The sequence below is a fragment of the Pleurodeles waltl genome, chromosome 1_2 (genome assembly GCF_031143425.1).
Source record: "Pleurodeles waltl isolate 20211129_DDA chromosome 1_2, aPleWal1.hap1.20221129, whole genome shotgun sequence".
NCBI classification, from domain to species: Eukaryota; Metazoa; Chordata; class Amphibia; order Caudata; family Salamandridae; genus Pleurodeles; species Pleurodeles waltl.
In genome coordinates this window covers 355,398,021-355,421,356 of record NC_090437.1, presented here as the reverse complement: position 1 = coordinate 355,421,356, position 23,336 = coordinate 355,398,021, and the positions used below count along the sequence as shown (strand labels likewise).

The 23,336-nt window shown below is 46.9% G+C and overlaps 1 protein-coding gene across 3 annotated transcripts in view; it reads right to left on the bottom strand.

Annotated features, from left to right (window-relative positions):
- Positions 1-23,336, bottom strand: part of ACO1 (aconitase 1) — a 616,249-nt gene that overhangs the window by 471,914 nt on the left and 120,999 nt on the right. For all 3 annotated transcript variants that reach the window (XM_069239660.1, XM_069239672.1, XM_069239665.1), the window contains exons 3-4: positions 9,943-10,111; positions 9,361-9,498 (exon numbers count right to left, since the gene is read on the bottom strand). In XM_069239660.1, the coding sequence (XP_069095761.1) occupies positions 9,361-9,498; positions 9,943-10,111 (307 nt within the window). The remainder of the gene's footprint in view (positions 1-9,360; positions 9,499-9,942; positions 10,112-23,336) is intronic.

Below are 23,336 nucleotides of genomic sequence, written 5' to 3'. Positions count from 1 at the left end.
CGTACTATAATGGGGCGCGGAGGGATTTCCGGCCGAGGCCCCCAGGATCTGTGCGCCCTCTCAACCACCAGCATCCGAGACAGCTCGCTCTCCACAAAGTCCTCCATGCGGCCCATATCAGTAGCCTCCCGCAGCCCTACAATACGAATATTGTTGCAGCGCGACTGCGCCTCCAAGTCCTCATTTTATTCCGTATCACCTCCAAAATGCGCTCCATTTGTGCAATCTGGTCTCCATCCTCCCCCCCCCCACACCCTGACCCCCCCCCCCCCCCAAACGTGCATCCTCTATTTCCGACGTACGTGACTCCAAAACTCCAAATCTGGAATCGTGATCATCTACCCGGGCTTTAATGCAGTCAAGTTGTTCAGTCACATGGTCCAGTTTCGAGTCAATACCCGCCAGGCTGTTCTTGAGCTCTAAAAACATGGATCGCACAGACGCCTCTGGACTACCTTCTCAGACTTCAACATCGCAGGGCTGAGAGGCAGAGGCCACGGTCCTCTTTTTCCCACCCTCAAAGGTGAGCTTTGCTTGACGCTGATCAGCCTTGCCCATGACTCCAGCCCAAACTGTGACCGACCCCTGCCTACGCAGGAGAGGTAAGTAATGTCCAGATCCGGGGTCGTCCACAGGCAGGCGACCCTTTCACAGCCGCCTAGATCTCACCTCAAGCCCACCAGCCGGCACCCAGGACGACAGGCCCGCAACAGGACACGCCACACAGCAGGCTGCTCCGTGCCAGCACTACTGTGAGCCTCAGCCAGCACCAGCTCCAGCACAGTAAATCCTCAGTGCAAAGGATCACGCCTGGGCCCCAGCCAGAACCAGCACTCCGGCGCGGGGGACCCCCTGTCACTCCAGGCTCTCAAACGATCTCCTCGGACCCAGTCGCAGACCACCAGAAACAGTTTGCTGCCACCCGCTCTCCAGCGCCCGTCCACCACGTCCAGCCAGATCCTCTTAAGCAACACAAGATATGACCGCTGATCCAGACCTGCAGGTGATTCAAAGATGCCGCTCCCAGAAGGGGCACTTCAGCAGCACTCCGCCGACACCCCCGACCGTCCACTCGCCAGCAGCCGGCCTCCACGCCCAGCAGGTGTCCACTCGTCCACTGAGCCAGTTCCGCCTCCTCTCTGGGTGGTCCGCCGCCAGCGCCCGCTCGACTCCTCTCGCACCCGCCTGCACCACCAGGCCACCAGAGCGCAAGCACTGCCAAAAGCACTAAAGCCACGGGGTCCACAGGGCCGCGGAGTCCACGAGGCAGCGGCCCGATCCAGCCGCCGGTCAGGCCTCCAGTACTTATTCTCGCTCCCGGCACAGCGTGTTCACCGGGAGCAGCTTGCGCAAGCGCCCCGCCCTGGGGAGCAGCTAGGCCTCCACGCGCGAGTCTGGGCCACAACAACGGCCCGATCGCGGGTCTCCGCCGCGTAATCCGGATAAGCGGGCCGCGGCCCGGCAGAGCCTCACTAAGTGCCGGCCATCTTGCCCGGGAGCCAGACCACACCCCCTCCCGCCAGCGATCTAGACGATTTTTGACTGATGGTTCTGTGTGCACTTCTACTGATGGTGCAACTTGCTAAAGACCCTTTTAATTGAGTTTTTATGGTTGACACATCTACAAATTCACAGACTTGAGATTGCTTATTTGACACAAAAAGAGCTTAGAAAAACCAATAAAACATATAGGCCATCATTATACAAAGATATTCCTTCATTAGCAACAGAAGCCTCTTTTTTCCTTGAAAGCATTTTTAACTGCATTTGAAGTCACATTTTCACGTGTACTACGCAGTTTTCAATGTCTGAAGCACTTTACACGTGTATAGATTTTTAAATCTTTCTTGCAACGTAAAGGTCTGATTAAAATTCCAGTGTGTTTTCACATACTGTACAGAGAAATACATGGTTAACACTTTTGTTTATTAAGGAGATTTTTGAAGCACTGCTTCTGCCTGGGAATCACTGTCCGGTTGAAGCGACAGCATCATCTAAGGATCTAGCACCAGTCAATGTTCTAGCCCTACTAAAGAAAAATAAAACTGAAAATCAACCAATCCTCCTCCACAAGTATTGACAAAACAAGCCCCACTCCAGCTAGGCAGTCGTAGGAACATAAATTCCCTAGGTCTTCCCTAATGTAATTTAGGTATAATGATAGGATAAAGTTAGATGAAAAGTATTTTTGGAAGGGGTGGACTAAATTTGGATTAACTACAACAAAATGTATACCACAGGGTTTACTATGTCCTTCAAAGAAATCAAAACCAGTGCTGAACTACATTATTCAAACTTTTATAGGTCCTTGAAATTAAAAGTCGCCATCTCAAAACTTCCGTAACGTACCTATCCAGAAATGTCAAACCTCTTGTTGACATTGTCTGCACAATGTCATTTTTGCCTCTAAAATGTACAAATGCTTCGCTTTTCAAATATTTAAACAAAGCAATAAAATTAAAAATACCCAGGGAAAGATGGACTACCTTGAATAGAGCTCCTCAGACTACTGAGAACTGGTACCCGACAGGGGAATCTTCCTTTATGCTTTAACAGCTCTGATACTGGTGCAAATCAGATTCAAGACTATCCACAAATCATTATGGACTGACTCGATATTATATAAACTAACACATATAAAAAAGGACTCCTGCTGGAACTGACACTACATTAAAGGAGATCTCTCCTATATGATGTTTGAGAATCCTCTGGTCTGCCCTTTCTGGTATAATATATAAATGAACATAGAAATTATTTCTTATATTCAACCACATTTTTATCCACTGAAAGTGTGCTTAGGTAGTAATTCTGTACAACTCCACCAGACCAAAAGCAAAACGAGTGGTCAGTTACATATCACTATTTACTCAATGGAACTAAAAAATAAATACATATAAATTATTCACAGCTTTAATGCCTTGTACAGGCGGAGCGACACATACCAGAATTGGAGGAGTTGTTTCTTTAGGAACAGGGTTAGAATAACAAGGGCCTCTAAACGTAAAGTAAATGAAAGTTTTAAGGATCCCTAGTCACCAGCCCTCCACGTATTGGGTTTGCAATAGAAAGTTGGACTCACAAAGCCAGCTTAATTCTCTGACACACATGACAGGCAGTTCAGTTAGAAATCAAGGGAGTTGGTGTTAGGCAAGATCATGTAAAATTTCAGACAAATATCACAGATGCACAGGAAAGTGGTGTGAATCACAACTCTTTGATAATAGCTCAATAATATATTTAAATTAACAGAATAAATGATATAGCCAATCAGAGAATATATAGCACAATATATGCGGGTGCAATGGTGTAAAATGTCATAAAAAAGGAAAGCCGCCTACACACCCTATTATGCTCATTATTGCTAGATGATTGTGAATGCTGGTGCAATCCTGAAGAAACACCACAATACTTCACCAATGCAGTTAAGGAGCAGTTCAAGGATTAAGAAGTGTTGTATATATATTGAAATATCATGATCACTACCTGACCATGATCAATACAATACAAAAAAAATAGCAGGGTTAGAATCCTCCCACCAAAATGGAGTTGCTTTGTTAGTGTACCTGGTAACCTGCAAAGGAAGACGAAGCCAAATCCAAATTGTCAGTTTATTTGATCCACAATGGCAAGTCTAAAGCAAGATGGAGGATTTTCTAAGGCAGGCGTCACCTCAACTCAGGACACCTTAGGGGCTGACCTGGCTAAAGGGTGACTCCTCCTTGTTTTTCTCATTATCTCCTCCAGACTTGTTGCCAAAAGTGGGGGCTGTGTCCGGGGGTGGGCATCTCCACTAGCTGGAGTGCCCTAGGGCGCTGTAGCACCAGGTTTGAACCTTTGAGGCTCACCGCCAGGTGTTACAGTTCCTGCAGGGAGAGGTGTGAAGCACCTCCACCCAGTACAGGCTTTGTTCTTGGTCACAGAGTGCACAAAGGATGCAGCAGGCTGGCAGAAACTGGTCAGCCTAGCACTAGTAGTAGGGCTGGTATACAGGGGGGCATCTCTAAGATGCCCTCTGTGTGCATTTCTCAATAAATCCCACACTGGCATCAGTGTGGATTTATTGTGCTGAGAAGTTTGATACCAAACTTCCCAGTACTCAGTGTAGCCATTATGGAACTGTGGAGTTCTTTATGGCTACCCTGCACTTACAATGTCTAAGGTTTTGCTTAGGCACTGTAGGGGCATATTGCTCATGCACATATGCCCTCACCTGTGGTATAGTGCACCCTGCCTTAGGGCTGTAAGGCCTGCTAGAGGGGTGACCTACCTATGCCACAGGCAGTGTGAGGCTGGCATGGCACTCTGAGGGAAGTGCCATGTCGACTTAGCTTTTTCTCCCCACCAGCACACACAAGCTGTGAGGCAGTGTACATGTGCTGAGTGAGGGGTCCCCAAGGTGGTGTAATACATGCTGCAGCCCTTAGAGACCTTCCCTGGCCACAGGGCCCTTGGTACCATGGTTACCATTTACAAGAGACTTATCTATGTGCCAGGGCTGTGCCAATTGTGGAGACAAAGCTACAGTTTTATGGAAAAGAACACCGGTGCTGGGGCCTGGTTAGCTGGGTCCCAGCACACTTTCAATCATAAATAGAATCAACAAAAGGCAAAAAGTTAGGGGGTAACCATGTCAACAGTGGCATTTTCCTACACCTATGGTGGAGAATCTACTGGTGGTGGTGTAGAGGGGGGATGTTTTTTGCATCTGGTAATCATTCCATTCAGTGGAGAGTGAGGGAGTGTCCTGTAGGTCTCCTTCTTCCTGACCATCTTCCAAAGAAGGTGGCTCATTTTCGGAAGGTGGCGATGGAAGTGGTATCGGTACTTGAAAATCTGAGGATCAGTCTCTGTGAACAGGACTCAACAGTATTTGCAGATGCTGCAGTGGAGTGGATGATCATGGTGGCGGGAGTCTACTAGAATAATCTTGCATCATATGCTGTAAGTCGGCAATTAGTGACACTGGGATCTGCACTGTTGGCTTGTGCTGTTGTTCTTGGGCATGTGTGTGGTTGATCTTCACATGATTGCTTAACATATAATCCTTCACACTCTTCCTCCTCATCTTCCTTGCATTTAATTTGTAGGTCTGAAGGACTATGTGCCCGCGGAAACAGACCATCATCAGAGTAGTCATCTCCATATTCCTCTTCATCCTCATCAAGGAGATGTTCTGGAGGTACAGGTGACACCTTACTAGGTGAGGTATGAGTAGCTAACAGTGCCTCTTGAGTGGATTTACGTTTAATTGCTATAATCCTTAGGGCAAAAAGGAAGAGCCTTCTGAATCTACTGTCATCGATGGTGCCTCAGTGGTGAAAAATTGGGCCGTCGATGGAGCTGTCTACGGTCTCGTCGACAGTGTGCTCGTAGACTATAGCGACGGGGTGGTCGTCGACAGAGCCATCATTTGTGGTTCACATGTCGATGTTGACGAGTCGTCAACGGTATGGGCGACGACAATGCAGTAGACTTTAATTTCTTACCCGTCTACGATGTGATTTCTTCATCTTTATGCCCTGGGTCGGTAAAGAAGACCCAAACTTCAAACGCACAGATAGTTTTGTCGTTGAGGACAATGTTATTATCATGGGCGACGATGGAGCTGTGAAGGTTGCAGTCGCTGCAGTAGCTGATGTGAAAGCTGGCCTCGTTGAGATTTTTGACATAGACAGTAGCAAAGAGCTAGATGGTTTCTTAAGCTTTAATGAAGAGGCAGCTGGAGTGGAAGGTTCAGAATGAACTTTCTTGCCATGTTTCTTTGAAGAAGAAGGAACTTCCTGCGCCTTTTCTTTCAGAGTGCGCACTTTTTTGGCTGCCTTACTTCTTTTTGTAGAAAAACTCTCCACAAATCTTTTCCTCTTTCTTGATGCCACAGAGGTGTCTCTATCATCATCAGATGGATTTGCTCTGGTTTTACGGTTTTGGAGCCAATGCAGGAGCCTGGCCTCTCTGTCCCTCAAAGTTTTGTGAGGAAAGGTTCTACAAATTTTACAGTCTTTCACCTTGTGCTCTGAGTAAAGACAGTAAATGTACTCCTTGTGAGGGTCCTCACACTGAAGCCTTAGCTTCCCACAGGTGTTGCAGGGTCTAAATAAACCTTTCTTGGTGGTAGACATCACAGCTGTCAATGTAGGAAAGAATATAAAAAAAATGTCCTTACAGGAAAAGGTAAACTGAGCAGAGTTCCCTTACATACAACGTACGGTAGAAATTCGGAGAGACTCGAGCCTCTGTGCTGAGGGTTCTAATGGATGGTCTCTCCTGACCGGCTGGACTTTGGGTCTTTTCTAACGACACTAATGAGCTATGAAAGTGAATGTATTTTTCCATTGACTTCAATGTTAAAAATTTTATCTACTGCTTTCTATGTACCATGGGACTCCTACTTCGACGACGGGGAATGATTTAAGCATGTGAATACCCCAATACTGGAAAAACTATATAATGAAGAGGGTGGAGGATCCAGGGCCACAAACCTGCCATAAGGCAAAAGACAAGGGACCTTTCATAAACAAAGGAAAAACTGGGAGGGGTTACCCAGTTGCACAGGTTGTTGAGCACTTTTGCCCCCTTCCAGAATCGAAAAAAGTGGGCCAGATGGTGGAGCCAGAATTTGCTGACAAGAAAAGTTTAGCATCGAACTCACCCATCATCTGTTGACGGATGGAGGGAATTGGCTGACACCGGCTGCAGCGGGGGTGGTTTTACACAGCTGCCCTGTGTATCACAGCAGGAATACTTACTACTCCTATCAGTATTGTGAATCAAATGGGTAGTGTCTACTTAAACATCGCTTCCTCACATTCCACTGGGAGGTAAATGACTTACTGCTGGTGTGAACTGTATTAGTAACACAACCCTAATGTATAGATAACAAATTCAAAGTTCAACGGATAATGAAACCGCTGTAGTAGACAATGGCACTGATCCCGTGGCAGTACTCATAATTGAAGACAATGGTCAGTGCTGCTAACAGCCTTATATTTGAAGAGTTTGGAGAAGTACTTTTCATTGACAACCATTCAAAGGTGGGGCTTGTCATTGATGAGTAGCTTCATGCCTCCCTGTTGGGTCATTTAATAAGAATGACAGGGTACATGTAGTGCAACGTTAAATGACTATTTTGTCACTGCCAATTTTAAAATATCCCGACAGGGATTACTGGGCTCACAACAGGCCATAATTCAAGCCTGTTAATCTATGAAAGATGCTGGAGGATTGCGGATTGAATCACCTACATCTGAATGAAATGTACGAGCCGCTGAATCTGAAAGAGAGGCAGCAGAGAGAAATAGAGGTACTTTTATTAAAGGAAAAGGATCCAGTCTACAAGGTTCGACTCAAAGCTGTACATGTTAGTTTATATCAATTCAACTACATGATCACTTAAGCCATCGAAACAAACGCACTTCAAACCACTGCGGTCCCATGAATGAAGGTCTTTGCATAATTAAACCAAAAGCTCAAGGAGACTCTGTGAAACAAGAAATGAAATGGTCAGATGCAGCCAACTGAATCAATGGGAATAATGGAAGAGGGAACTTGTTATAAGTTCTGCCTAGCAAGGAGACACTGAAAACAGAGTCCTCTCTCTAAAAACAGTTTGGAAGAACAAGTTACTTACCTTCGGTAATGCGTTATCGGGTAGAGACTATACCTAGCTGCAGATTCCTTACCTTTGAATTTCCCATGTGTCAGGCTGGATATGGAAACTTTTGCTTGAGCAATAACCCTGCACACCCCATCGGGTGGCTCTGTTCGGCTCCATGTGGTGTCATCGATGGCACTGGGGTCACCTATATAGGCACCACCCAGGCATGCAAACATTGGTTACTTTCTTCGCGCTTTCCACGCCAAGAGCGCAGAACCATGAAGCTAACTGACAAATGTGTATTCAAACTAGGGCCCTTGAAGGGATCACCTTGACCCTAATAAATAAGTTTCAAAGCGGGGAGGCAGGGGCAGGTGTAGGGAAGCTGCAGTTACAAATAGTCAGATAATGAGTTAATTTAGGTAAGTCAGCTGGTATTTTGGGAAGTGTCTAGGCCACTGGCCGTGCCTAGTTTCTCATACCAGTCCACAGACCTCTCTAACGGGACCAGTGACCCCCTCCCAATCTTCTTACAAGCCTGGCTGCTGAAAATAAGGCCCAGGCAACAATCTCACCTGCAGGCGCCGGAATGGGCGTTGTGCGACACAGTTCCGGTTCATTTGGAATCAGAATGGGGCTGGTGCCACCAGGAGCATCGGCGTTGTCATGGGTGCCAGAGAGGTTGCGTGGGTATGACCGGTGCCCGTATGGATAAGGATCCATGAGAACCCATCGGAGCTGAGGCTGAAGCTGCCAGCGCAGAACCAGAAGGGGCCACCTCTGTCCCCGTGGGGCCCAAAGGTGCTCCGGAGGAGTCTTAGTAGTGTTCAAGACACCATAAGCAAACTAGTTGAGAGTCTGTAACAGACATGGTGCGGTGCCTCACGGCTTGAATCCTACATTCCTAGACGTCATCTCGACACACTTTATAAAAAATACTCACAACGAAATGTCAAAAAAGCATGCCAAAAACAGTGGGGTAGCTCTTTGTGGATGTGCACTAACTGGTGTGGAAAGAAAAACAAATGACGTCTGTGCTAATGGGTGGCGCCTATATAGGTGGCATCTGACGACTGCACGGGGAACAGAATGAAGCCACCTGCTTGCGAATGTAGCGGTATTGCTCCAGCAAATGTTTCCCGATCCAGCCTGATGCCTGGAAAATTCAAAGGTAAGGAATCTGCAGCTAGAAGTATCAATTATATCTACAGTTACGAACCACAAGGCAGCCAGTTCTTCCAACACTTGCATTAGTAGGCGCTGAACTTCATCCCAATGAATTCAAATTATAAGGATATTTTTTTTCAGTTGAGGACACATTTTTTTCCATTGGATAATGCCTACATGTATTCTATTACATTGCCCTCAAACATCTCCAGGCCCTGACCAAATAAGAGAATATTCCTTTGAGTTAAAGTAAGAATGAAATAATCTTTTAAAATGTACATTTCTTACACAGTAAGGTACAGACTTAGACCTGTCATGTTTCAAGCACTCATTTCATTTTTCTACTGGCACAACAATGGTCCAATAGAGTATTTTAATTGGAAATGCCACATTCACAAGAAACAACATTCTATGGAAAAAAGTGGATTTAAACAAGAAAACTACAATGAACCATTATCTACAATGGCGCTAATAAGAACCACTATTGTGTAGTAATGTACCTTTGCCAACTGTATCCCACTGTATAAGAACCTTGAAGAACCCGGAAGAGAGCTTAGTCCAGAATATACAAGTTAATGCACAAGTGTCTAACGTCTTACCTCTTGTTGAAGTCAACTTGTATAGAGTGATCAATGACCAGATCAGCAGGACAGATTGGATTGATTTTCTGTGGGTCTCCTCCCAATTTCTTCACAGCATCACGCATAGCAGCAAAATCTACCACTGCAGGCACACCACTAAATTAAAAGATTTGCAGAGATGATGCAATTAGAAATCATACATAAAATCAAACCATACCGGTCAAATTTTAAGGAAGGAAATTGAGCAGCGAACTCCAAACATGAGAAAGGTATATTAGATGAACAAACACTGTAAAAATCAAAAAGGTTCCACAGAAAACCCTAGTAATTAACTATAAGGCCAAGTAGAGCCATAGAATACATTGGAGAGCCTGGAGTGTGACAGCTTTGTAAAAGAAAAGCAGCCTGTAGAGATACATATTTTGTTACTTCATGTCACCTGCCCGTATTGCAATTTTACTTACTTTTAAATGGCTAATTTTACAGAAATTATTTTCAATTTGGAATTTATTAACAATTAATAACTACTCCTAATGAATTAACTAGGGGAACTAGCACAAAAGGTTTACTTGAGAAAAATCTGTAAACTGCAAGACTTACGTGAAGTCCTGTAGAATCACTCGAGCAGGCCTAAAGGGGACTTCCACACCCTTGTGTTGCATTACACTCCAGTTCAAGATATTTTCAACATCATTCTTCGTGACGAGAAAGTCATCGCAATTTCGGACAGCTGCTTCCAGCAGGATTCTAATGCAGAATGGTAACTGGGCTGCAAGATACATATCAAATTGTGACATACTTCATGTACAGGCATGTCAAATGCCAAACAAGACAAATGCGGTCTTAGAAAACCAATCTTTCAGAAGTTCAGGATGAAAACACACCTTTAAAGGTTTTCCTCATCTTCGTGAGAAAGTTAGAATTTAGCTGATGTCAGTAAGGCTACCACAAATATCTTAAACCCATCCCAAAAGATTGAGCTAACAAGCGCACAGCAGCAAGTAAGCTTTTATACCCTGCTTAAATCTAACGCACCAGGAAAATGTATGGTGACAGCTGCAAATCTATACACAACAGATCTGATGTTGGCAACAGGAACTTGGAAGTATGGTTATGAACTGTAAGCAAAGCATATCGGTTTCCAGAGCAAGTGTCATACACTCTGCAGCCCTCTGTTAACACCTAGGACTAGGTCAATATCCCTTGAAAGGGTCTGCCATCCACACTTCCACTTAGGTGGCCTGTCGAGCAGCACACATCTCTCTGTAACTGAACTTGCTGCTTGTCACGCCCAACACTATGGTACTGACAGACACCATTATTCACTGGAGCTTGGTGTAGCCATGTTGAAATTATCTTCTGTACCCTATATGGACATTTTGTATGGCACAGTGGTGACTTACTGTTGGTATGATTCTACTTGATAAAAACCAATAAAAGAAATTTTGAAAAAATATATAATGGCCTGGAGAAGTGTTTATATGAATCTGCCTCATCCCAACATAACCCCCAGATGCCACCAACTGGTGGCATGCAAAAGTCCAGAGGCCAGCAGGGCTATGATGGGGCCTGTTAGAGAACAGCAGCGAATGGACCTGCACATCCCTACACTTACATTAAGCGTTGGGCAAGCCAATAGGTTTAACTGTTGGAATCTTCAATTCAGTGACACATGACCAAATATTTTTTTTTTTTTTTAAAGCTTTTATTGCAGCCACCTGCATTATTTTATAGGAGTATGCACCATGTCTGTGAGTACCTACATTTTAACAATTACACAGCAGCTTTTTCTCAATTTAGTTAGGTATACAAGTTGTACTGTATTACAACATTTAGATTGCACTTACAACCCCTATGTGGTGCACTGACCCTACACCACGTAGGATGTGTGGTTCAAAGTGTTTTATCTTGGTTTTGATCCTATGTGATAAGGGTTACAAAACAGGGTGAGATAACCACCAAAGTGCAGTTATGTTTTGGGACGCAGCACTTAGCAATGTGATGGATAAAGAAGTGTGAGAAAGAGGCACACCGTTTATATTAGTTATACCTTGTTTGTAGGCTGGCAGCTTTGAGCAACTTGCAAGTCCCCTCATGGTAATTTATAAGATCATAATCCACTTACCTGGTCACTTCACTGTTTGTCCATTCTGACATATTTTATTTGAAGTTTATGACCCTGGACAGGCATAGGTTTGAATGGGAAAAGGTGCATTTATTTAAGTTTTTTAGGTGGTTTACATTAACAGGAGTTAGATGTGATAATTAGTGAGGGAGCAGGGAGTATGTCAGTGCACGCAGATCAGTGGCATTAATAGATGACTTGCAGAAGATATGGTATTGTTAGGTTGTAGGTATGACTTCCAAAGATTGTAGGTTGTAAGTTTTGACATTTAGGAATGAAAGGAGAGCAACTAGCAGAAATGAAAAAAGATTAAAGTAAACATGCATGCGACAAACTATGCAAAGCTTAGAAAAAGGAGGCATACAGAGGATGGACAGTAAGAAGAGGGTCACTTGTAAGAAAGGATACTTTTTCATCAAGGTCTTTGGGAATACAGAGGGGCGTTTTGAGATAGCATGGATTTGTTAGAAGGAAAACTGTAGAAAAACATTTTCATACGGGACAGTGATGCAATAGGTACTTTGATAGGCACTAGAATGGGTGAACAGTGAATCAGATGCTATGATACCCGTAGACCACTGCTTCAGCAAGGACATCTCTTAATAGGTATTGTATTGTTTTACAACATTTATCTAGTGCTTATTGCCCCTATGTGGTAGGGGGTTAGAAGTGCAAGTTGATGGTTAGGCACAAATACAGCAAAATATCAAGAGCTTTAGGCTGCACCTTAAGTAAGCAGTAACCTGATGATCATAGCAACCTGAAAGAATATACAGTGTAAGTAATGCAAACACTGAAAAGGAGATTCTGCAAATGCTGGAGCTAATATGTCTTCTAATGCCCACTCAATGTTTGACTCATAGTATTCATTAGGAGAGTAAAGTGATATCTCTTTGGATGTCCATAGTTTAGCATAGCACAAAATGGGAGGGAGGCCATCTGGACAGCTTCACGGGACAACAAAGTGCACAACCTACGCAGCTGTGGCTTCAGAATGGGTATCCAGACAAAGGCTATGCTTTACCTGAAATTCTCAGCATTTATCAATCTGATAGAAACTTCGTTTCAAAATCTATCCCAAAGACTGTGCAATATTAGTCTTTGTGTTTACATTCACTAATATAAAAGACAAAGGGCATAGTGCTGAATAACGAGCCAAATCAACAACGGTGGACACAGCATGCATTACCTAGGTGTTTATTATAAAAGTTAACTTACGCCTTGAGGCTTTAATTGAACCTGCTGTTTTTACACATCACTTTCAGTAAACAGTCTTCATGTTTGTAATAAAAAGCAACCATTGGGGGCGTGGCCACGGGCGTCAAAATGGCGGTCGCACTCTAGGAGTGCTCCGGACCCCTCCGACATACAAGGCCCGGGAGCACGCCCGGGCTCGGAGTCAGCACCCCGGACCTACTGGGGAAGCCCGCGGATTGGGGGCGTTCCCGCCGGCTTTTCCGAGCGGCGCCCTGTGGGCGAGTGATGCGCCGCAAGATCTGACTGCTGCCCTTCGCCTCCCCTGGCTGGGGGAGGCAGCGAGAAGATTCCCCCACGCCGTGTGCGGACGCCTGTGCCGCGGCTGGGCTGGAGGAGGTCGGCTGGAGGCGGAGCGGGGGTCCACGCCACGTGGCGCGGTTGGACCCCTTAGCCTGTTGGACTGGGTGTCGGTGCCCGCGGCCGGCCGGGGAGGCACACGGTCCCGGGAATGCCCCTGGTGGAGAGGCAGTGGCCTCCTGAGGTGAGGAGATCACCACACGGTGCTCCTCAGAGGAGTGGTGTCGTGGATCCGGACTGCTCCTAGGTGTCCTCTTTTTGGCCGCGAGGGGCGGAGGACTTGAGGGGGTGCCCTGCCCCCCGCCACCCCTGGCCATGGGCGAGAGCAGGTGCCAGGGTTGAGGCACGATAGACGACTGCGGAGTGGGGGCCCAAGCCGTGAGGTGTGGTCGAGCCCCTGAACCACCAACGACAGGTGCCTGGCTGGGCCTTGGGTGATCCTGCCAGGGCGCCGGTGGGGGACCGGCGGAGAGTGCTGGACTGGTGTTCTGCCCGAACTGTTGCCAGGGCAGGAGCCCCCTGGGAGCAAGACTGGGTTGAGGAGAGGACGTGGCGGCGGCGCAGTCAAGTGCGAGGCCAGGTGACTATGTGGTGGCTGGGTGGGGTCCACGGGCCCCACCAGCTGAGGCTGCGCGGAGACTACGGCGACTTGAGAGCAGTGGTGCAACATGGAGAGCTGAGGTGACCGAGGCGACGGGCGTCGCGAAGAGTGGAGTGCGGCATTCGGTGGGGGACCAGACTGGGACCCACCCCCCTGGGGCTGGTGCTGGGCCAGGCAGGTGTTGCGTGTGCCGCCAACGTTTGGACTGACCCGGATTGGTCCCCCGTCCCCTCAGAGGAACGGCTGCCCTTGGCCCGGCTGGGTGTCTTCTGGGAGGGGGTCCTGGAGGGCAGAGAGTGACTCTGTAGTTGCCCTCCTTCGTACCAACAGGGCCCCCAGAGGGAGTCCCGATCACGCCGATGCTACTGGACCAATGACAGTGATGGGGAAGGACAAAGCAAGTAAGCAGCCGCCGGCGTCACAGCAGCGCATTGATCACTTTGCCAAACAGACGTCCCCTCGGGCGGCGGGTGATCAGGCCCAGAGGCTGCAGCAGCTGATGGGGTGCACACAATCCTTCAGGCCATCCAATCTTCGCAGCTGGTTGTAGAGACTAAAGTCAGAGAGGTGCGAGAGGACGTGGGCCTACTGTGACAGGATCTGAGGACCGCAGTGGGTCGCATCAAGGCGGTGGAAGGCTGCGTCTCTCAGGCAGAAGACGAGATTGCAGATCTTAAAACCAAGGTCGCCCAGTTGAGAACTCGTACAGGTGAACTGCACCACAGAGCAGAGGACGCGGAAAACCACGCCAGGCAGAATAACTTGCGCTTTGTGGGATTCCCGGAGGAAACAGAGGCGGGACACGCCATTGATTTCTTGGAACGTTGGATTAAGTCGTGGGTCCCTGACCAGCAACTCTCCCCCTGGTTCGCCACTGAACGCATGTAGGAAGTTGGCTCTGTATGCACTATTTCAAAGTAAGAAATAACATGCACAGAGTCCAAGGGTTCCCCCTTAGAGGTAAGATAGTGGCAAAAAGAGAATTCTAATGCTCTATTTTGTGGTAGTATGGTCGAGCAGTAGGCTCATCAGAGGGTAGTGTTAAGCATTTGCTGTACACACACACAGGCAATAAATGAGGAACCCACACTCAAAGACAATTCCAGGCCAATAGGTTTTTATATAGAAAAATATATTTTCTTAGTTTATTTTAAGAACCACAGGTTCAAGATTTACAATCAATACTTTAAATGAAAGGTATTGCACTTCGGTATCATAGGAACTTTGAATCAGCAAAATAGCATATACAGTTTTGGCAAAAATGGCAATAAGCTATTTTAAAACTAGACAGTGCAAATTTCAACAGTTCCTGGGGGAGGTAAGTATTTGTTAGTTTTGCAGGTAAGTAAACCACCTACAGGGCTCAAAATTGGGTCCAAGGTAGCCCACCGTTGGGTGTTCAGGGCAACCCCAAAGTTACCACACCAGCAGCTCAGGGCCGGTCAGATGCAGAGGTCAAAGTGGTGCCCAAAACGCATAGGCTTCAATGGAGAAGGGGGTGCCCCGGTTCCAGTCTGCCAGGAGGTAAGTACCCTTGACTTCGGAGGGCAGACCAGGGTTTTTTTGTAGGGCACCGGGGGGCGACACAAGTAAGCACAAAAGTACACCCTCAGCGGCACGGGGGCAGCCGGGTGCAGAGTGTAAACAGGCGTCGGGTTTGTAATAGGTTTCAATGGGAGACCCATGGGTCTCTTCAGCGAAGTAGGCAGGTAAAGGGGGGGTGGGGGGCTCCTCAGGGTAGCCACTACCTGGGCAAGGAGAGGGCCACCTAGGGGTCGCTCCTGCACTGGAGGCAGGATCCTTCAGGTCCTTGGGGCTGCGGGTGCAGTGTCTTTACCAGGCGTTGGGTTCTTGGAAGCAGGCAGTCGCGGTCAGGGGGAGCCTCTGGATTCCCTCTGCAGGCGTCGCTGGGGGGGGCTCAGGGGGCAACTCTGGCTACTCACAGGGTCGCAGTCGCCGGGGAGTCCTCCCTGTAGGGTTGTTTCTCCGCAGGTCGAGCCGGGGGCGTCGGGTGCAGAGTGGAAAGTCTCACGCTTCTGGCGGGAAACATGGAGTCCTTTTAAAATTGATTCTTTGTTGCAAGTTTTGGTTTCTTTGGAACCGGGCCGCTGTCCTCAGGAGTTCTTGGTCCTTTTAGATGCAGGGTAGTCCTCTGAGGCTTCAGAGGTCGCTGGACCCTGGGGAACGCGTCGCTGTTGCAGTTTTTCTTGCAGTTGGTATCTTCGTCTTCTCTGCAGGGCTTCAGGTCAGCAGTCCTTCTTCGTCTTAGGTTGCAGGAATCTAGTTTCCTAGGTTCTGGGGAGCCCCTAAATACTGAATTTAGAGTTGGGTTTAGGTCTGGGGGTTAGTAGCCAATGGCTACTAGCCCTGAGGGTGGCTACACCCTCTTTGTGCCTCCTCCCTGAGGGGAGGGGGGCACATCCCTAATCCTATTGGGGGAATCCTCCATCTTCAAGATGGAGGATTTCTAAAAGTCAGAGTCACCTCAGGACACCTTAGGAGTTGTCCAGACTGGCCAGTGACTCCTCCTTGTTTTTCTAATTATCTCCTGCACCCTTGCCGCCAAAAGTGAGGCCGTGGCCGGAGGTGGCGGGCAACTCCACTAGCTGGAGTGCCCTGGGGTGCTGTAACAAAGGGGGTGAGCCTTTGAGGCTCACCGCCAGGTGTTACAGTTCCATCAGGGGAGGCGAGAAGCACCTCCACCCAGTACAGGCTTTGTTACTAGCCACAGAGTGATAAAGGCACTCTCCCCATGTGGCCAGCAACATGTCTGGTGTGTGGCAGGCTGGTAAAACTAGTCAGCCCACACTGGAAGTCAGGTATGTTTTCAGGGGGCATCTCTAAGATGCCCTCTGGGGTGTATTTCACAATAAAATGTACACTGGCATCAGTGTGCATTTATTGTGCTGAGAAGTTTGATACCAAACTTCCCAGTTTTCAGTGTAGCCATTATGGTGCTGTGGAGTTCGTGTATGACAGACTCCCAGACCATATACTCTTATGGCTACCCTGCACTTACAATGTCTAAGGTTTTGCTTATACACTGTAGGGGCATATTGCTCATGCACCTATGCCCTCACCTATGGTATAGTGCACCCTGCCTTAGGGCTGCAAGGCCTGCTAGAGGGGTGACTTACCTATGCCACAGGCAGTGTGAGGTTGGCATGGCACTCTGAGGGGAGTGCCATGTCGACTTAGTCATTTTCCCCCCACCAGCACAGACAAGCTGTGAGGCAGTGTGCATGTGCTGAGTGAGGGGTCCCCAGGGTGGCATAATACATCCTGCAGCCCTTAGAGACCTTCCCTGGCATCAGGGCCCTTTACAGTTTTAAGTGAAACACTGGTGCGGGGGCCTGGTTAGCAGGGTCCCAACACACTTCTCAGTCAAGTCAGCATCAGTATCAGGCAAAAAGTGGGAGGTAACTGCAACAGGGAGCCATTTTCCTACAAATAGCATAAGAACCAAGAATATTTTGTCCAGACAATGTGTCCCTTAAGCAAATACGCACATTAGCAAAAGACAGAAGTATTTTGTTGCACCTCAGTCATTAGCAGATTGTTTTCACTTTGCAATGGGTCTCAAAATATTATGCTGAACTATATATATATATATATATATATATATATATATAGGAATGAGTGGCGGGTCTGTAAGATCCACGCATATTCTGGGGAAGATGGACGATTTTTTAAATTTAGAAAAGAGTAGGTAAACGGACATATGCTCTATAATACTACAAATGTCAATGTTCCAGTGTTTTTTTTAATGCAACTGATGTAGCCATATACGATTGAACTTGCCACTGACCAATATGCTTCGAATTTCATGTAGAAAACATATGTACCTAAACACAGTTCTACCAGTAAGAATGTCATGTGGGGTACACGGTTTGGGAAACTGTGTGCGCACTGGGTACATGGTGTGGAAACAACTGTGTGCTTTGAGGTATAGGATAGCAGGCAATATTCTATGGCCCAAACCTCTGGTTACATAATTGTGTCAAGAAAATGCCAACATTATTCTAGAATTTGACATGTGTACCCTTTTTTTGTCTCAAATAAAGCCACATTAACATAGAGGTACAACCTACTGTGCTGTCTGATCATTTCGCTGATTGCAGAATTTAGGGAAAAGCACTGTGACCCGACTACAAACTATTTGCTAAGGTTCTTGCTTCTAGGCTATTCAGAGCCATAAATTTAGTTTCTAGTGGCCACATAGTTTTATGCACGCACACTCACAACGCTTTGCTCTTTTTGACACAACCTCCAATACCCGTTCTAATTTTTTTAATGGGTACTTTGCCAAACGGAGGATTTCTGGGGTGTTTTCCAACTCAGATTCTAAAACTAGTGGTACATCTAGTAGTTCATACATGTTCTGTGGGATGTTAATCTACCCATACCGATACAGTTGGGTACAAAGCACGATGTCACATTTTCTACGCGTATACTTGCACTTTATTCATAACCATTTGTCATGAACATTTCACATAACGTTATGTTTCTCCAGTCATCTGAAGCAAACAAGTAATATAAATTACAATGTAAGCTGATTATTTGACAATATAGGTCACTGTAACTGCCATAGCTATAGCGATTATTTTGAAAAAACTGATTTTTGACAGATAGCTCGATACAAGCAGACTCCTGATAAAAAAACTATATTTGAGTCCGAAGGGGATTAACACAAATATTCAGGAGAGCTAAGAAGCAGTTTATTTAGGTGTAACACTTAGAACTGATATCAAATTTGATCATTTATATTAATCATCAGCAATCGTTGCAACAATTTAGCTAAAAGGCCAATGCAATAAAGTAAAACGACGATATGACCGGAATTCTTACACAATCTCCATTCAATATCATTATACATGGTGCATGTAGTCTATAAACACATATATTCTGTGGTATTAATGTAACTGTGCTTTTTGAAACTGTCATTAGCACAAGAAGAGTGGGCAATGCCCCCTTTAAAATTTGTTTATTAGCTCCCAATTGGAGGTCAGAGAATATAGCTCATGCAGGGGGTGATCCTTCTACCATTTCATTTTTCAATGTATTAATTCGTAGCAAAACAAAATGGTTATACCCTAAGGAGCCGGATTGCATCACTGGGGAAAGTTGGACGTATCAGGCTCATTTTAAAGTTTTTGTAGTGACCAATGCCTTAAAAATAAATGTAAAAGTGTAATACCAGCAATCTTTAATGATCATTACACTGTGCCTGGGAAGCAGTGGTATTTACTTCTCTATGTTCTCCACAGGAACTAAACTCATTTGTGTACCGTCAGTGGGAATCTTCCACACCTGTTTTTTATATATTTACAGATAAGAGATATTATCTTCAAGCAGCAACTTAAACTAAATATAACAAATAAGGTTCCTAATCTAGACTTGCTGCTTCCACTGACGTATTCTGCCCAACGAACGAGTTACTTACCTTCGGTAACGACTTTTCTGGTGGATACATTAGCTACCTGTGGATTCCTCACCTCATGAATACTCCCATGGCGCCAGCATTCGACGGAAATCTTCTTACTAGTCTCTGCACGTCGACGAGGACGTCACTGTCTCGCACGCGACGCCGTCTGACGTCATACAGGCAATAAGAGGTCCTCGACGACGTGCGGACGTCAGTACCAATCATTTTTTACGTGCATGAGAACAACCAGGCAATGCAATGAAAGAACAAAGCAACATCCATTATATTGCAAAAATACACCACATTGTATGAATAACTGTAAATCTTTTTATGTACATATATATATATATATATATATATATATATATATATATAAAACTCTCTCTTTTAAAATATATACACACACCAAGTATATACATAAAGATATATACACATATACCTATATATATATAAATATATTATATATATACATCTATTGCACCCTCAAAGACCAAGAGGAGCGCACTCAAGGATTACTTGGCAAGACCATAAAGGCAACGGGGAGGCGGGTGGGACCGTGAGGAATCCACAGGTAGCTAATGTATCCACCAGAAAAGTCGTTACCGAAGGTAAGTAACTCGTTCTTCTGATGGATACAACTACCTGTGGATTCCTCACCTCATGAATAGAGTCCCAAAGCAGTACCACGCCCGGCGGTGGGTGCCTAAATGGTCAAACCAAGAAATCCTGCAGCACTGACCGTGCAAAATGGCCGTCCCTTCTAACCTCAGAATCTAAACAGTAATGTTTTGCAAAAGTGTGAAGGGACGACCAAGTTGCGGCCTTGCAGATGTCGACCACAGGAACACCTCTGGCTAAGGCCGAAGTGGCCGACTTAGCTCTGGTGGAATGACCTCTAATGCCCTCAGGAGGATCCTTCTTTGCCAAAGAGTAACATATTTTAATGCAAAGAACAACCCACCTGGATAGTGTTCTCTTGTGGACTGCCTTTCCTCTCCTCTTGCCCACGTATCCAATAAACAGCTGATCCTCCAGCCTGAAATCCTTTGTTCTATCGATAAAGAAGCTCAACGCTCTCTTTGGGTCCAGACGGTGCAGTCTTTCTTCCTCTTTGGAAGGATGAGGCGGAGGATAGAACGTGGACAAAGTAATTGCCTGAGCCAAATGGAAGGGTGAAACAACCTTCGGGAGGAAAGCAGCCTTGGTCCTCAACACCACCTTATCCCCATAAAAAGTTGTATAAGGGGGTTTTACTGATAAGGCCTGCAACTCACTCACTCTCCTTGCTGATGTTATAGCTATCAGGAAGACTGTTTTTAAAACCAAATACCTCAAGGGGCAAGAATGCATAGGTTCAAAAGGGGACCCCATAAGGAAAGTCAGGACTAAGGACAAATCCCATTGCGGCATAACGAATGGCTTTGGAGGATATTGATTTAGAAGACCTTTCAAGAATCTGATAACAATAGGGGATTTAAATAAAGATGGTTGGTCTGGAAGACATATGAAGGCTGACAAGGCCGATAAATAACCTTTAATGGTAGCCACTGCACAACCTTTTTGCGCCAGAGATAGAGCAAAAGACAAAATGTCCGATAGATGAGCATGTAAGGGGTCAATCTGCCTCTCTCCACACCACGCAACAAATTTAGACCACCTATTAGCGTAGATAGATTTAGTGGAGTGTCGCCTGGCCGCTAATATAACATCCACTACCTCAGGCGGGAGAGAGAAGGAACTCAGGTTGCCCCGTTCAATCTCCAGGCATGTAGGTGCAGACTCTGGAGGTTGGGGTGTAGAACCTGCCCCTGCGACTGTGAGAGGAGGTCTGCCCTGAAAGGGAGACGGAGCGGCGGGCACGTTGAGAGTTGGAGAAGGTCGGAGTACCACACCCTCCTTGGCCAATCCGGAGCTATTAAGATTACTAGAGCCCGATCTTGGCGAATCTTCCTCAATACTCGAGGAATCAAGGGTATGGGAGGAAACGCGTAAAGCAACTGGCCGCACCAGGTCATTTGAAACGCGTCCCCCAACGCTTCCTGCATCGGATACTGAAGGCTGCAGAACAACGGACAATGCGCGTTCTCTCGAGTGGCGAACAGATCTACCCGAGGAAACCCCCACTTCTGGAAGATTAAACGGACTTGATCTGGATGGAGACGCCACTCGTGGTCTGCCGAGAAGTGGCGACTGAGACTGTCCGCACGCACGTTCAAAACTCCGGCCAGATGGTTTGCTATCAAGCAAATCCGATGGTCCTTTGCCCAGGACCATAGTCGAAGAGCTTCTCTGCAGAGAAGGTACGACCCCACTCCTCCCTGCTTGTTTATGTACCACATCGTGGTAGTATTGTCCGTTAGGACCTGTACCGACTGACCACGAAGGGAAGGGAGGAAGGCCTTGAGAGCCAGACGTACAGCCCGTAATTCTAACAGATTGATGTGAAAAATCTGTTCCTCTGGAGACCAAAGACCTTTGATCTCCAGATCCCCCAGATGAGCTCCCCACCCTAGAGTGGAAGCATCCGTTATGACTGTTGTCACTGGTGGCGACTGCTGGAACGGCTTTCCTTGTGAAAGATTGTTGCTTGCAATCCACCACTTCAAATCCACAGCAGCATCTCTGGAGATCTTGACAGTACCCTCTAGATCCCCTCTGTGTTGAGACCACTGCCTTCGGAGGCACCACTGAAGAGCCCTCATGTGCCAGCGAGCATGCGTGACCAACAGAATGCAGGAGGCAAAAAGACCGAGCAGACGAAGGACCTTGAGGACTGGAACTACCGCTCCATTTCGAAACATTGGAACCAAATCCTGAATATCTTGAATCCGCTGAGGCGGAGGAAAGGCCCGACCCAATGTTGTATCCAGTACTGCCCCTATGAACAGGAGGCGCTGAGAGGGCTCTAGGTGAGATTTGGGCTCGTTCACCGAAAAGCCCAGGTCGAACAACAACTGGGTTGTTGACTGCAGATGACGCAACACAAGCTCCGGGGACTTGGCTTTGATTAACCAATCGTCCAAGTAAGGGAATACTGCTATCCCCTTCCTTCTGAGCTCTGCCGCAACCACCGACATCACCTTCGTGAAGACTCGAGGTGCTGAAGTAAGACCAAACGGAAGGACCGCAAACTGGTAGTGTTGCGATCCCACCACAAACCGGAGATACTTCCTGTGTGACTTGAGTATCGGGATATGAAAGTAAGCATCCTGCAAGTCGACAGACACCATCCAGTCTTCCATGTTCAACGCCAAAAGCACCTGTGCTAGGGTCAGCATCTTGAACTTTTCCTGCTTGAGGAACCAATTCAAGATCCTCAGGTCCAGAATTGGTCTCAAACGACCATCCTTCTTGGGAATCAGGAAATACCTTGAGTAAACTCCTTGACCCCTTTCCTGCTCCGGGACCAACTCCACCGCGCCCTTTAAAAGGAGGACTTCTACCTCCTGTTCTAGCAACAGGAGGTGTTCTTGTGAACAATACGAAGGGCGGGGCGGGATGAGGGGCGGAAACTCCCGAAAGGGAAGGGTGTAGCCTTTTCCCACAACACTGAGAACCCAAGTGTCCGACGTAACAGTCTCCCATTTGGTGAGAAAATGCTGTAATCTTCCCCCTACAGGAGAGGAGTGAGTGGGAAATGGTGGAAGCCTAAGGCTGCTTCCCCTGCTGCACCCCGCCAGAGGATGAGGAAGAGGCAGAGTGCTGCTGAGAAGCTCCCCTGGTGCGGACCCTACCCCTCCCCCTAAAAGATCTATAGGGATGGGAAGAGGCAGGTTGCTGATATCTTCCCCGAAAGGAAGAGGAGGAAGAGCCACGCCCAAATCCACGAAACCTCCTGAAGAATCTGGAAGAGGCCGTGGAAGAAGGAGCTTGGAGTCCCAGCGACTTAGCCGTGGCCCTGCTCTCCTTAAACCGTTCCAAGGCCGAATCAGCCTTAGCCCCAAACAGTTTGTCCCCATCAAACGGGAGATCCAACAATGTGGACTGTACATCTGCCGAAAAGCCCGAGTTACGGAGCCAGGCCTGTCTCCTTTCCACCACATTTGTGCCCATTGCTCTGGCTACCGAGTCGGTGGTATCCAGTCCCGTCTGGATAATTTGGGTCGCAGCAGCCTGAGCATCAGAGACAAGATCCAAAAGACCCTGGGGAAGCTCTGTAAACGAAGAGGAGATGTCATCCATCAGAGCATGAATATACCTCCCCAGGATACAGGTTGCATTGGTGGCTTTTAAAGCCAGACTGCAGGACGAAAAAATCTTCTTCGACTGCGCCTCCAGCTTTTTTGAAT